The following is a 10,852-nucleotide window of genomic DNA, read 5'->3' on the forward strand; positions in this document are numbered from 1 at the left end:
ATATAGAGAATGTAGTTAACATGGTGAAAAATAATTACATTATTTGTTTGAGGTACTTGATCTGAATGTTTAATTTTAAGCTTCTTTTTACTTGACTACATCTTAGAGGGCAATATTGTATATTTTGCCCCACAATTGGTGACTCTTTAGATTCTACCATAAAAACACACGATAATCTGATAAAATACCATTATTCAGGATTAAACCAGTGGTTCCTAACATGTTTGGCTTGTGACTCCTTATAAAAACAGTTGTTTCGATGGGAGAGTTGTTCCTTCAAAGAGAGAGAGAGTTCCCCTTTAAACTTCCCTAATTTCAACTGAATAACAGAAAGGAGAAAACAAATTAGCAGAAGTTAGTTTTATGTCTACTTTCCAGAAACATTAATCATTCCATGACCCCTCTGATTTATCCTGTGACCCTTTGGAGGGGCCAAACCCCTATGTTGACAAAAATACTTAACAGCCCAGGAAGTAGTTAAAACAACAGTGGCTCCACCACTAGTTAGTTCGTCTATTGATAGAATATATAATAAAAGTACAGTGGTGGGCAGAATTTGTTTCTTCTTCAGAATAAGTATTTTTACTTTTGCTACTTTAAGTACTTAAAGTTTTCTGATAAAACCTTTAATCAAATAGGATTTTGAATGCAGGACTTTAACATGTAACAGAATACTTCCACATTGTGCTACAGATACTTTAAGGATCTGAATACTTCATCTACCCCTGCACACGCCACACATAATGACTCTGATCAAGCAGATTCTGCCTCAGTATTTTTTTGGAATGAGTCCTGTAGAGCCAAGCACATTTTGAGACTCCAAAATCACTGCAGCTACTAAGGAAAGGAAGACATACACAATTCCAGTTGTATAGTATTTTTCTTCCATAAAACATTGTTTTCTCAAGAAGAAATTGCAGATATGATTCAATATGTGGTATTGTTTCATCTCAGGCGTAAACACTGTAGATAATCTTTATTTAACTAAATCTTCATGTCACTGTACACATGTAATTGATGCTAATCCTCAGACAGTGAACTCTCCTTCTGTGCAGCTCTGTGTGATTTTAAGGAAGCTAAAGTAATTGCATCCAGGGGAAAAACAGTAGAAAAAAAACCACCTGTTTACACAATGAGTAACACACACAGAGCTGCCCTCTCACTCAGTTCTTGTGGAACAATGTTTGTTAAGACTGAACATGAGTGTATTGTTGCAACAGTGCTCTTAAATCTTAAATCATTCATTTGCTGGGACTTTTTCTCTAACCCACTACCTTTTCCTCTTCTGCTCCAGCAGGGCAATTAGATGTGTTCACAGATGAGCATTTATTATTCATAACACCTCAAATGTTTGCACATCCGTCATCGCTAAAGCAAGTCACACAGAGTGAGTCTGTTGAGAATTAGATGTTTAATGATGATCTGTAGGTTGCATTGGTCTGTTCCACCCAGTATCTCACAGTGAGCTTCGGCATCATTGACATGATCACCCACCTCCAGTGTGAACCAGGCACTGACGCAAAAATGAAGTGGATTCAAATAATTTAATGGAATAAATGAATATCATCAACATTACATGAAAGCATCAAGACATTCTCAACGTGCTTCATTACAATAACTGGCAATGCTGCCGCCATCGTTCAGGGCTGGAGTTAACACAGTACCCCCCTCGTGATGAGATACAAAAGGTCGACATGATATGGCAACATAAGGACACTGAGTGGCGACATGTTAAGCACACTGTGGTATGGCTTATTCAGATTACATTCAGCTTTTTGCATTAGAGGGACAATAGCTAAAAAAAAAGAGTTGTAACATGTGAGCAGAAAAAAGTGAAAAGTAAAAAGATGTCACAAGCAGCAAAAGAATCATTGCGCCCAAACTGCACTGAACTGAAAAAAAAAAAAAAATAATAATAATGGGTGGAATTTTTAAAAAAAAAGTGAGGTTGTTGTTAGTAGTTAAAAGCATGTGCCTTAAAGAACAAAAAACTATTTGTTCATAGCAGGAAGGACAGCAGCCACAATCCCACACTGTTTGACCTTTCACATTAAAACTCTGACCATGCAGTCACAAGTACAGTTACCATCCTAGACACAGAACCACAGCTCCATCACTGACACCACAGAATGAGGAGCAGGAAAATCTAAAATACTATCAAAGACACTACTTCGATGTGATTTCACTGGCCGAGGTGACAAAACTTTAAAGTTTTGCAATGCTTCAGCATACTCCAAACAGAAAATCTGGGTGTACTCAGCATTATGATCACAATCCAAACTTTGTCCTAAAGCAATAAATATATTTAACAGTTGAGTTTTGTCCACAGCTCACATTCAGCAAGGATTGCTGAGGAAACAAAAAAAAAGGATAGGCAACTGCTGTCCTAAATAAAGTGTCAAACCTCAGAGTTTTGCTTTTGATGGCACACAAATTTCATTTTCCCATGATAAAATCTATACAAACACAACATCACCATCCCAGCAACATCTCCTCAAACTGTTCAGCATCTTGTCCAAGTCGGTTCCTTCAAATATAACAAGAACAGAAATATTATCGATACAGTGATTCACCCTGGCACAAGACAGTCTCATGCTGACACCACGACACTCTCACACAAATTTAAGACAACAGTGAAATTCAATACATTTAGGTTAAGTAGCTTTAAAATGTGCCTGACCGTGTGAGTAATATCCATGAAAATGCTTGCCAGCAGTGATTATTGACAGGTTTTGGCTACTGCTGGCCCTACGCAGGTGAGTATGCATGTGATGACGTTATTTCTCTGGACATGCAACATCACGTGGAGCCGACTGGATCTAATTCTCACAGCCAATACACTTCCTCATGCACCACATCCCGAAAGCAGCCTCTGGGAATGTTTACACCATGCTTTCAAAAGTCAAATCTCCTCAGTTAAAATCCAACATCTATTTAAAACAAAACAAAGATTCATCCGTCACTGCAGGAGTGTGTGTTAAAATGCATTCATAAAAGAGAAAACTGAAAGTGTGGGGAAGTTAAGTGGTAGTTTTCCTAGAGAGAGGCATGTCACAAAACCAGCTGCAACAAACCTGCATGGTTTCATGGACAGATTCACAGAGGCGTCTGTTCACCACAAGCAGAAAATGTCACAGTAATCCTGAAAAAAAAAAACAGGTTTACATGTAGCTGAGATGATCTCATAGCTGACAAACTGCTGAGTGATTGGTGGGTGTTAACACACATCTGTGATTTAACTTGTTAGTGAGCTGGCTGAGGTCAGACCAGCACTTGCGACACACAGACAACAATGTTGGATTGAGTTTTGTAAGATTAAATACATATAAATATGTGTGTGTGTGTGTGTGTGTGTGTGTGTGTGTGTAGTTAGGAGGGGGGACTGACCTCAAACAAAAACCTGCAAGTAACATTTTTTCCACAGAGGAGAAAAACACACAAATGGCTCATAGGACAATAAGCCGAGCCGACCTTCGTCTGCTCTGTGGTGTGTGTGTGTGCGTTCGTGAGTGTCAACATGCTCTGGACCAAATACGCACAAGTAAACCACTCACTGACATTCACAACTCGCTCTGTCTCCTTTTCCCTGCACACAGAGGAAATAGCAAGAGCAGAGAAAAAGACAGCAAGGCAGAAAAAAAACAGTAACTAAAAACTGATGCAGAGATTGTCCTGAAACTAGAATTACTTTAGACCTTATTACGATCACCTTTGGTCCGTTAAAAACCAAAGGGTCACAGGTGATTTCTGCTAAAATGTGTGTGAGAATCCTCCTCCCAGAAGAATATTAGATTTTGTATAAAACGCTGGTGGTGTAGTTAAAACTAAAACAAGGTGCTGCTGCATTGCTCCCGGTGGCAGGCTGTAGGTACTGCTGAGTGATGAGCTGGCTGAGGTAGAGCAGTATCTGGCTGTCCTCCTCGCCCAGGCCCAGCTGCTCCTGCAGGAAGCAGCGGCGTCGGCCCTCCACCACCTCTGGCCCCTCCGTGGAGCTGACCGGCAGGTGGAGGTGGTGGGTGAAGGTAAACAGGAAGGCCTTGGCTGCCAGGCGACAGAGCGTGCTCTGCACATGAAGGAAATAGGTGGAGCCACGGCGGATGTAGGTGCGGTGGTCGGCTATGTTGGCAAGCAGTTGGCCGTGATACGGCGGGCAGCGCAGAGTCTTCTGGTCGGCATCAAGGATACAGATGTAGCGACTATAGCGGGACAGCGAGTAAAGCATGCTGGAACCCACAGGGGATGCCACTCTGTGAGAGAGACAGACAGATAACTATACATGTTGGTAAAGCTCCCTTTATCGTAATAGTAAGACTATAATTTGTTATTCTGTATTACAATTATTGTTATTGCTCTATGGGTGGCGGTTTGGTCTGTCAGTTGGTCAGCTGGTCAGTCTATTATGTTCCAGACTGAAATATCTCAACAACATAAGACACCTCGGAAAGAAATTTGATACAGACATTCATGGTTCCCAGGGGATGGATCCTAATGATGAGAAGAAGTCAGACGATGCCCTGAGTTTTCCCACAGCACCACCATGAAGTTGACATTTGTGGTTTTAAGTGTAATGTCTCAACAAATGTTGGACAGATTGGTACAATTCATTCATAAACAGATTCACAACTTCCTGAAGATGAATTGTTATCAGCTTTGTATCTGCTCTGTCAAAGCATTAGAATTTAGCTCAAGGCACTGTTTTGCCTAAACACAGCCTCACAGAGCCACTAGTAAGGCTGTAAACTCTTAGTCTTGTCTAAAATAACTTGTCCGCCTCAAGCTGATAAAATCCTAATACATTTAAATTCTATTTTAAATCTCTGGTAATAATGAAGAAAAGAAGAGCAAGCCACCACCAAAACATTTTCATGTCACTTATTTTGGTTGATTCCATCCATTTATCACAAACTCTTTGTTTGTTACAGATACATTTCCATTGAACATCAGTGTTTCCAGTTTAAATAATTCATTTTTTAAGTTATGCATGTTAGTGTTGAAATCAATATTTTTCCAAGAAGGATGATCATGCTCACCACCATCTGAAATCACCCCTAACCTCACTGGAGGTAATACCAAAATATGTGAGTGAATGATTCTTTGCCATTGTTACAAAAACTGTACATTGGACACCGTTTCAAACTGTGTATATGTAATAATTGTTGTATGGCTAGAATTCTGTTTAGTGGATCATATTAAAATGCTTTCAATGCTCATTTTATAGGCAGTGATATTTGCTATACACTGGTGCTGGTACACTGAACCCTCTTCTCCTGTCTATCTCAGCGCCTCCACATTTCTCAACAAACAAATGCGTACGTGAGATCATGAAGCAAAGGCTTCCTCTCCAAATGTAAAATACTGCAATACAGACGTGAAGCTGCAGGTTTAATGGCTGAATAGTTATATGAGTCATCGAAGACTGAGTCAGACCAGATGAGTAACAATAGTAAGGTGGTCGTACTACATGTTGATGGAGACTGTCTAATGTTCTGTGAGCGTTAAATTCTGTGTTTTAGTACATCTGTGTTAATAACAGCATTTGTCTTCTGCTTGTTCTGGTTTGATCCCAGCCTCTAGGCTCTGTGTAAAAGTGTTGGTTGAATAACTAAAATATGAATGCAAATTGGACATACCTTTGCAATCCAATGAGTTTCCACCGCTGCAGGTCAGTAAGGGTGAAAGGGCAGGACAGCCAGGCTTGAACCCTTTCTCCACACTTCCCAGGGCCAGGCACAAAGAGAGCCAGAGCAGCAACCAACCGACGGACTCTCCCCTCATCTGCCCCGAAAACCACCAGCGTTCTACCACTCAACAGGCACCACAGAGCTTGTATGGCAAAGGGGTACTGTCGCACAAACCTCAGGGCTCCCTGTCCAGCCTTCTTCCTCTGTCGCAGGGTCACCACCCCCCCATAGCCGAGAGGTGAGGCAGCCCGCTCAGACCCTGTAGAAGCACTCATGGTGCAGTCTGATCCATCCTCCACTGAGGTTCGGGATACTGCATCTCCAAGGAGCCCCACGGGCAGCTCCAGTCCAGCTGCAGGGCTTTCTGAACATGGAGAACCCACAGCGTAGTCGTCCTGGAGTGGAAGAAGGGCCTGGGGTTCCTGGTTGACAACCAGGGTTTGAAAGGGCTGATGGTGGGAGCTTTGGTCCAGATGAGGATCTGCCTCTGGGGCAGACGCCTCATAAAGGAAACCCTCTTGAGCCATACAGCATGCTGTGTCTATTGGAACCAACAAGTCAGACTCCATCTCACAAGCCCCGTCACTTCCTCTCTCACAGTCATCCTCTCTGCTGGCCTCCAGCTCAGACACCACTTCCAGCAAAGACACAGGGGTCTGGTCTCCCCCAGTGTCACCCTCATCCTCCCCCGCAGTGGTCTCTTCACTGCTGCTCTCCCTCTCCAGGCCAGTATTGTGGTCAGGGTCAAGAGTCAAGTCAGAATCAGGATCATGAGGTTTTGACCTCACACTAGCAAGACTTTGCTGCTTCTCTGCTGGACCCAACCCGCTCTTATCACTGCTAAAGCTTCCTTTGGTCTCCTCTGAGCTCTCCTGGGTCTCCAGAGTCTGGTCTGAGGGGGAGGACTCCAGATGGCTCTCCCCAACCCCAAGCTCACTCTCCTGAGTATGGCTGGTCTCAGAGGCTGGGTCTAGAGGATCGGGAGGCTCCAGTGAGTCTAGCTCTAGAGGTTCTGGTCCTAGTACAATAGGAGGTGGATTTAAGAGTGTATAGTTGTCTACAGCATGGTTCACAGCACAAAATGGTCGAAGTGTTCCTCCTTCATCCTCATCATCATCACCGAGGTCCTCCTCAAACAGAAAGTTGGTAACTCTCTGTCTCCTGCGCAGAGTCTTGTCAAGGCGGCATGTGTGAAGGTAACATAAGTCGCCCCGGAAACTCCTCTCTGTCTCCTTCAGGAGCTGCACGGTGGCCTCATAGAAAGTCTGATCACACAGCTCTTGGAGGGTCTTCAGGCGCTTGTCAAAACACTTGGCAGACTTAGCTTTGATCAGTTGTGGTGTGTAAGACGGCCTGCGTTTAACGCCCTCGTCTTCGTCCTCCTCCACTTCCTCTTCACCTCCTTCAACATCAATCTGACTTTGTCTTTCCTCCCCTTTACCCCCTTTGTCAGTGTAATTGAAGGGATTGGCAAGCTTGGCGTATTTGTCTAACAGCGCCTCACACTCACTCAAGCACTCAGTCATACACTTCTGGCAGGTGACAGCGTGAGGATCTCGGCGTGGGCGGCAATGGTAGGAACTGATCTGTCTCAGTAGGTCTCTGTGTTCATAGATGCTTTTTTCCACATTAGCAAGCTCATTGGCTTTCTCTACCGCATGAGCAGAGTATATGCACTGAGGCCCCGCCTCTCTCTGCAGGCCCTCCTCCCTCTGCAGCACAGAATGAGTGTACCTGGGAGGAAGAAACAGGTGTTATTCATGCACATGTGTTTATACAGGGAAAGGGAATGCACTGTGACTTTTTCCTCAAGGGGAATGTCAGTTACATATTTAACCATTCTAGTAGCATGTAGAGTATCTCAATAACTATTGGATGGATTGCCATTAAATGTTGGACAACATTCATAGTCCCCAGCGAATGAAGACTTTGGTGACCCCTGACTTCTCCTCTAATCACCACCATCACATTTGGGATTTTGAGTAAAAGGTTTTGGGGTGAATTTTATTAACTTAGGTGATCCACTGACTTTACAATGGGCACCATCATCAGGTCAAAATCTCAACATTTTGGTTTATGATCAAATAAGCAAGCGGACCTCTGCTATACTTTGTGTTTTGTGCTGAACATGGTAACCATAATACCTGCTGAACATCGGTATGTTGACGTTTTCACTGTATGCTTCTTAGCATTTAGCCCAAAGCAAAGCTTTGCTTCATGTAAGGTTCAGACTACATGGTGTCATCTTGATGATTACCCGACGAGACAGACATAGGGCGTGAGGAGTGAAAATGTCCAGCCGGACAGAGGGAATGATAACCAATGACCCATCTGGGACGTCCTGACAAAAAGATTAGCATGTCACAATTTGTTTTTGCCTTCTCTTGCAACACCTGCAAACATGCTAAAGCAAAAGAGGAACAATGTTGTTGCTGCTGCTATGTGGAACTACACAACACTTTTGATATTTCTTCTATTTCTTTTAAGCCATTCAGTAGCACATCACTGTGGATGTCATTGCTTCTTTATATTGTAGTTTTCTAAAGTCAGTCCCTGGCACCTACTTCCTGATAATATGACACCAACGTGTAGTCTATCATACTCTCACAGAAAAGTCACAACAAGAATTTATAGGACAGTAGGTATAGGCATCAGGGGTCCATAGGGATCAAACAGCACATTTTTGCTCCATGGGCCCTTAACTGATTAAACTGGCCATGCTGTTACAATTTTCCCGGGATTACTCTGCTCCCTATTTACCTGTATGATTTAACAAAGGAACTGGGAGGACTAATATTGAAATATCAGGCTTACATTAAGATTTGGAAATGAACCCTATGTGTTATAGCAATTAAATGCTGTCCTGAGGGTCTTACTCAAGGTCCCGGAGCTTCCTCTGGAGTTCCTTGGCGAAGGCTCTCCTGTTCCCAGCCTTCAGACACTCAGAAGCCTGCGAGAAGCGGAGGGACAGCTCCTGAAATTGCAGCATGATTTTCCTCTCATCTGCTGAAACGTAAGCCATGCAGAACGGTCGCACAAAGCCCCTCGCCTCCAGGTCATAAAGCGTAAGGTGATGGACGTAGGCAAAGGCCCCCTCCTTAGAGTCACCCAGCACCACCCTCGAGTCCTCCACAAAGCTGAGTCTTGGGTAGCCACTTCCAGGTGGATGCCCAACAAAGGAGGCCTGGTAATCCACTGACATGATGCGTAGGGAGAAGTAGTTGAGATCGAAGGTGCCACAGACTTTGGGGTCATCTGGGATGGTGAGGAGCGGCTGAGGGCCCACCTGCTCAGAGAACTCAGAGATGAGGATGAAGTCTTTGGTGAACTTGGCATAGGAGGTTTTGGCCCAGGGGTTGGAGTCAGCCAGAGGATGGAGAGGGATGGAGAACTCCTCGGGGAGAGCATAGGGGTCAGGATTTGTCTGGCCATACTCATCCTCTTTAGTGAAAGCCACCACGTCAGGTGAGCCTATCATAGTGGTGTTGTTGACAAAGGCATGAGAAACACAAGACACAGTGCAGCAGCACGAACAGTCATGAACCAGCTGTGAGAGCGCAGCCACATGAAGTACAGTCAGACTGATCGGTCTGCTCTCACGTTGTCCAGGCGGAGCTTGTTAGTGCGGTTAAAAGAAGCAGTCAATCCTACGGCTCCAAAGATAGAGAGGGTCCCCAAAAATATAATCATAAAGCTGGCCTGTATAATTTAAAAAGGGGGCCCTGTAGGGACCAGTCGTTGATATTTGTCAGATCGATTAAAGCAGACGCCTGTGCAAAAAAAAAACAGTCAGTGTCTGTTAACAAAAGCAATTATTTTGCGCCAATCACAGGGTCCGGGCAGGCATCAGACCCTTTAAATGCTGTGCAGAGACAAAAATGTGAAGCAGCATCAGTGAAGCGCTTCTTTAACCTGCCTGTCTCCGTGCGTCGTGTCCATCACGTTGCTCTGCTCTGGGCTAAACTGCGGGACGCTGGTGCGACAGAAACATCGTTTACAGACAGAAGCGCTACATGTAATTTTCACGTCCAGAGACAGACGCCATGTTTACCCAGCTGGTTGTAGTCTTGTCAGGTGACCGACCCACCTCCCATCTGGAGAAATTCCACCCTAAAAATAAAATCTCGCATATTTCTTTCTACGATGACTGGATGTACTTGTGTTGTGATTATTAAAAAGATTTACGCACCTTTACAGTCTCTAATTCATTGCCAGTTTTACAGTTTAGGCGGATATTTGTCTGTGTTTGTACCAGGATAATAACGCCAGGATATTACAAGTACTGAGGTCATGAGTCAGGCCCCCAAACATAATTCTTTTTTTATTATTTGATTCAGATATTATTTATTTGGTTTGCTATTGAGTTTTTTCCCCTACCCTCAATATTAGCAATTGTACTAATTACTATTAATAATACTTATTGTTATTGCTTTTTTGGATTCCAGGATTTTATTGTTTAGTTTTTTGTTGCATGTCTTGTGTTTGGTTTTTTAACATCTAGGAACCATGTTGGATTTTTTTTTTTTTTTAATATCTACAATCCATTAATAAATTATATCATTATATAATTTGTATTCAAATTGAACATTTGCATGCACTTTACAAATCAAAAAGTAGAGTCAACAATCTCTAGCTAAAAGACCTGTCACAGAACATTGTATCCATTGTGCCCATACTTTCTTAGTACTAGATTACATGCTGTTTCTCTGCAGGAAACTTTCAGCGAAATTATTAGGAAATTATGGCTCTATAAAATAAAACATAACATGTTTTATTTCCTGACATGAAGCCACTTTCAGTGCTCTCTACACGATGCCATCAATACAGATTTGGTGGAGTTACACTGAATCAAAGCAGTCAAATTCAAATATGTCGAGTTTAAATTACCCCCGTGTCCTCGGTGGTAGTAACAGTTTTGGTTTGAACCGTACTTAGACTGACATGGAAGAATGAAAATTCCTGATTTAGGGTGGATTTCTCATTAATCATGAGAAATGATATAATATCATTATTTACAGTATAATTGCCATTATGAAAAAGTATTAATAATAATGTGCTATTTATGCAGACAACATTGAATTTGAACGCACTTATTTATTATTATCATTATTATAAACGTGTTTTGGTGGGTCCAGGATTTTACGACAGTATTACGACCTTGAATACGGCAG

The 10,852-nt window shown here is 42.8% G+C and overlaps 1 protein-coding gene across 8 annotated transcripts; it reads right to left on the reverse strand.

The window, feature by feature from the left end:
* Window positions 1-1,525: 1,525 nt before the first annotated feature.
* Window positions 1,526-9,757, reverse strand: smcr8a (Smith-Magenis syndrome chromosome region, candidate 8a). Of its 8 annotated transcripts, none has more exons than XR_011689728.1 (5): window positions 8,558-9,757; window positions 5,631-7,415; window positions 3,388-4,247; window positions 3,075-3,142; window positions 1,526-2,527 (listed from the first exon to the last, which is right to left on the reverse strand). XR_011689728.1 is itself a non-coding variant. In XM_071474277.1 (4 exons), the coding sequence occupies exons 2-4, from the start codon at window positions 9,157-9,159 to the stop codon at window positions 3,788-3,790; spliced, it is 2,847 nt and encodes a 948-aa protein (XP_071330378.1). In that variant the 5' UTR covers window positions 9,160-9,451; window positions 9,598-9,754; the 3' UTR covers window positions 1,526-3,787. The 8 variants fall into 8 exon arrangements, 2 of the variants coding, with proteins under 2 accessions (XP_071330378.1, XP_071330377.1); XR_011689727.1 differs by having other exon boundaries at window positions 1,526-2,930; XR_011689725.1 differs by having other exon boundaries at window positions 1,526-3,142.
* Between the last annotated feature and the right edge of the window lie 1,095 nt (window positions 9,758-10,852).

The sequence above is a fragment of the Trachinotus anak genome, unplaced genomic scaffold (assembly GCF_046630095.1).
Source record: "Trachinotus anak isolate AG129_WGS33_773 ecotype Australia unplaced genomic scaffold, CSIRO_AGI_Tana_v1 ptg000003l, whole genome shotgun sequence".
Taxonomy (NCBI): Eukaryota; Metazoa; Chordata; class Actinopteri; order Carangiformes; family Carangidae; genus Trachinotus; species Trachinotus anak.

What these genes read in the sequence shown, in the direction of transcription:
- smcr8a (XM_071474276.1), bottom strand. Translation starts at nt 9,159, where the DNA reads ATGATAGGCTCACCTGACGTGGTGGCTTTCACTAAAGAGGATGAGTAT. An exon ending in AGGAAGCTCCGGGACCTTGA is followed by an intron (nt 7,416 to 8,557) that starts GTAAGACCCTCA and finishes TCTTCCTCCCAG; the next exon opens with GTACACTCATTCTGTGCTGC. An exon ending in AAACTCATTGGATTGCAAAG is followed by an intron (nt 4,248 to 5,630) that starts GTATGTCCAATT and finishes TCTCTCTCACAG; the next exon opens with AGTGGCATCCCCTGTGGGTT.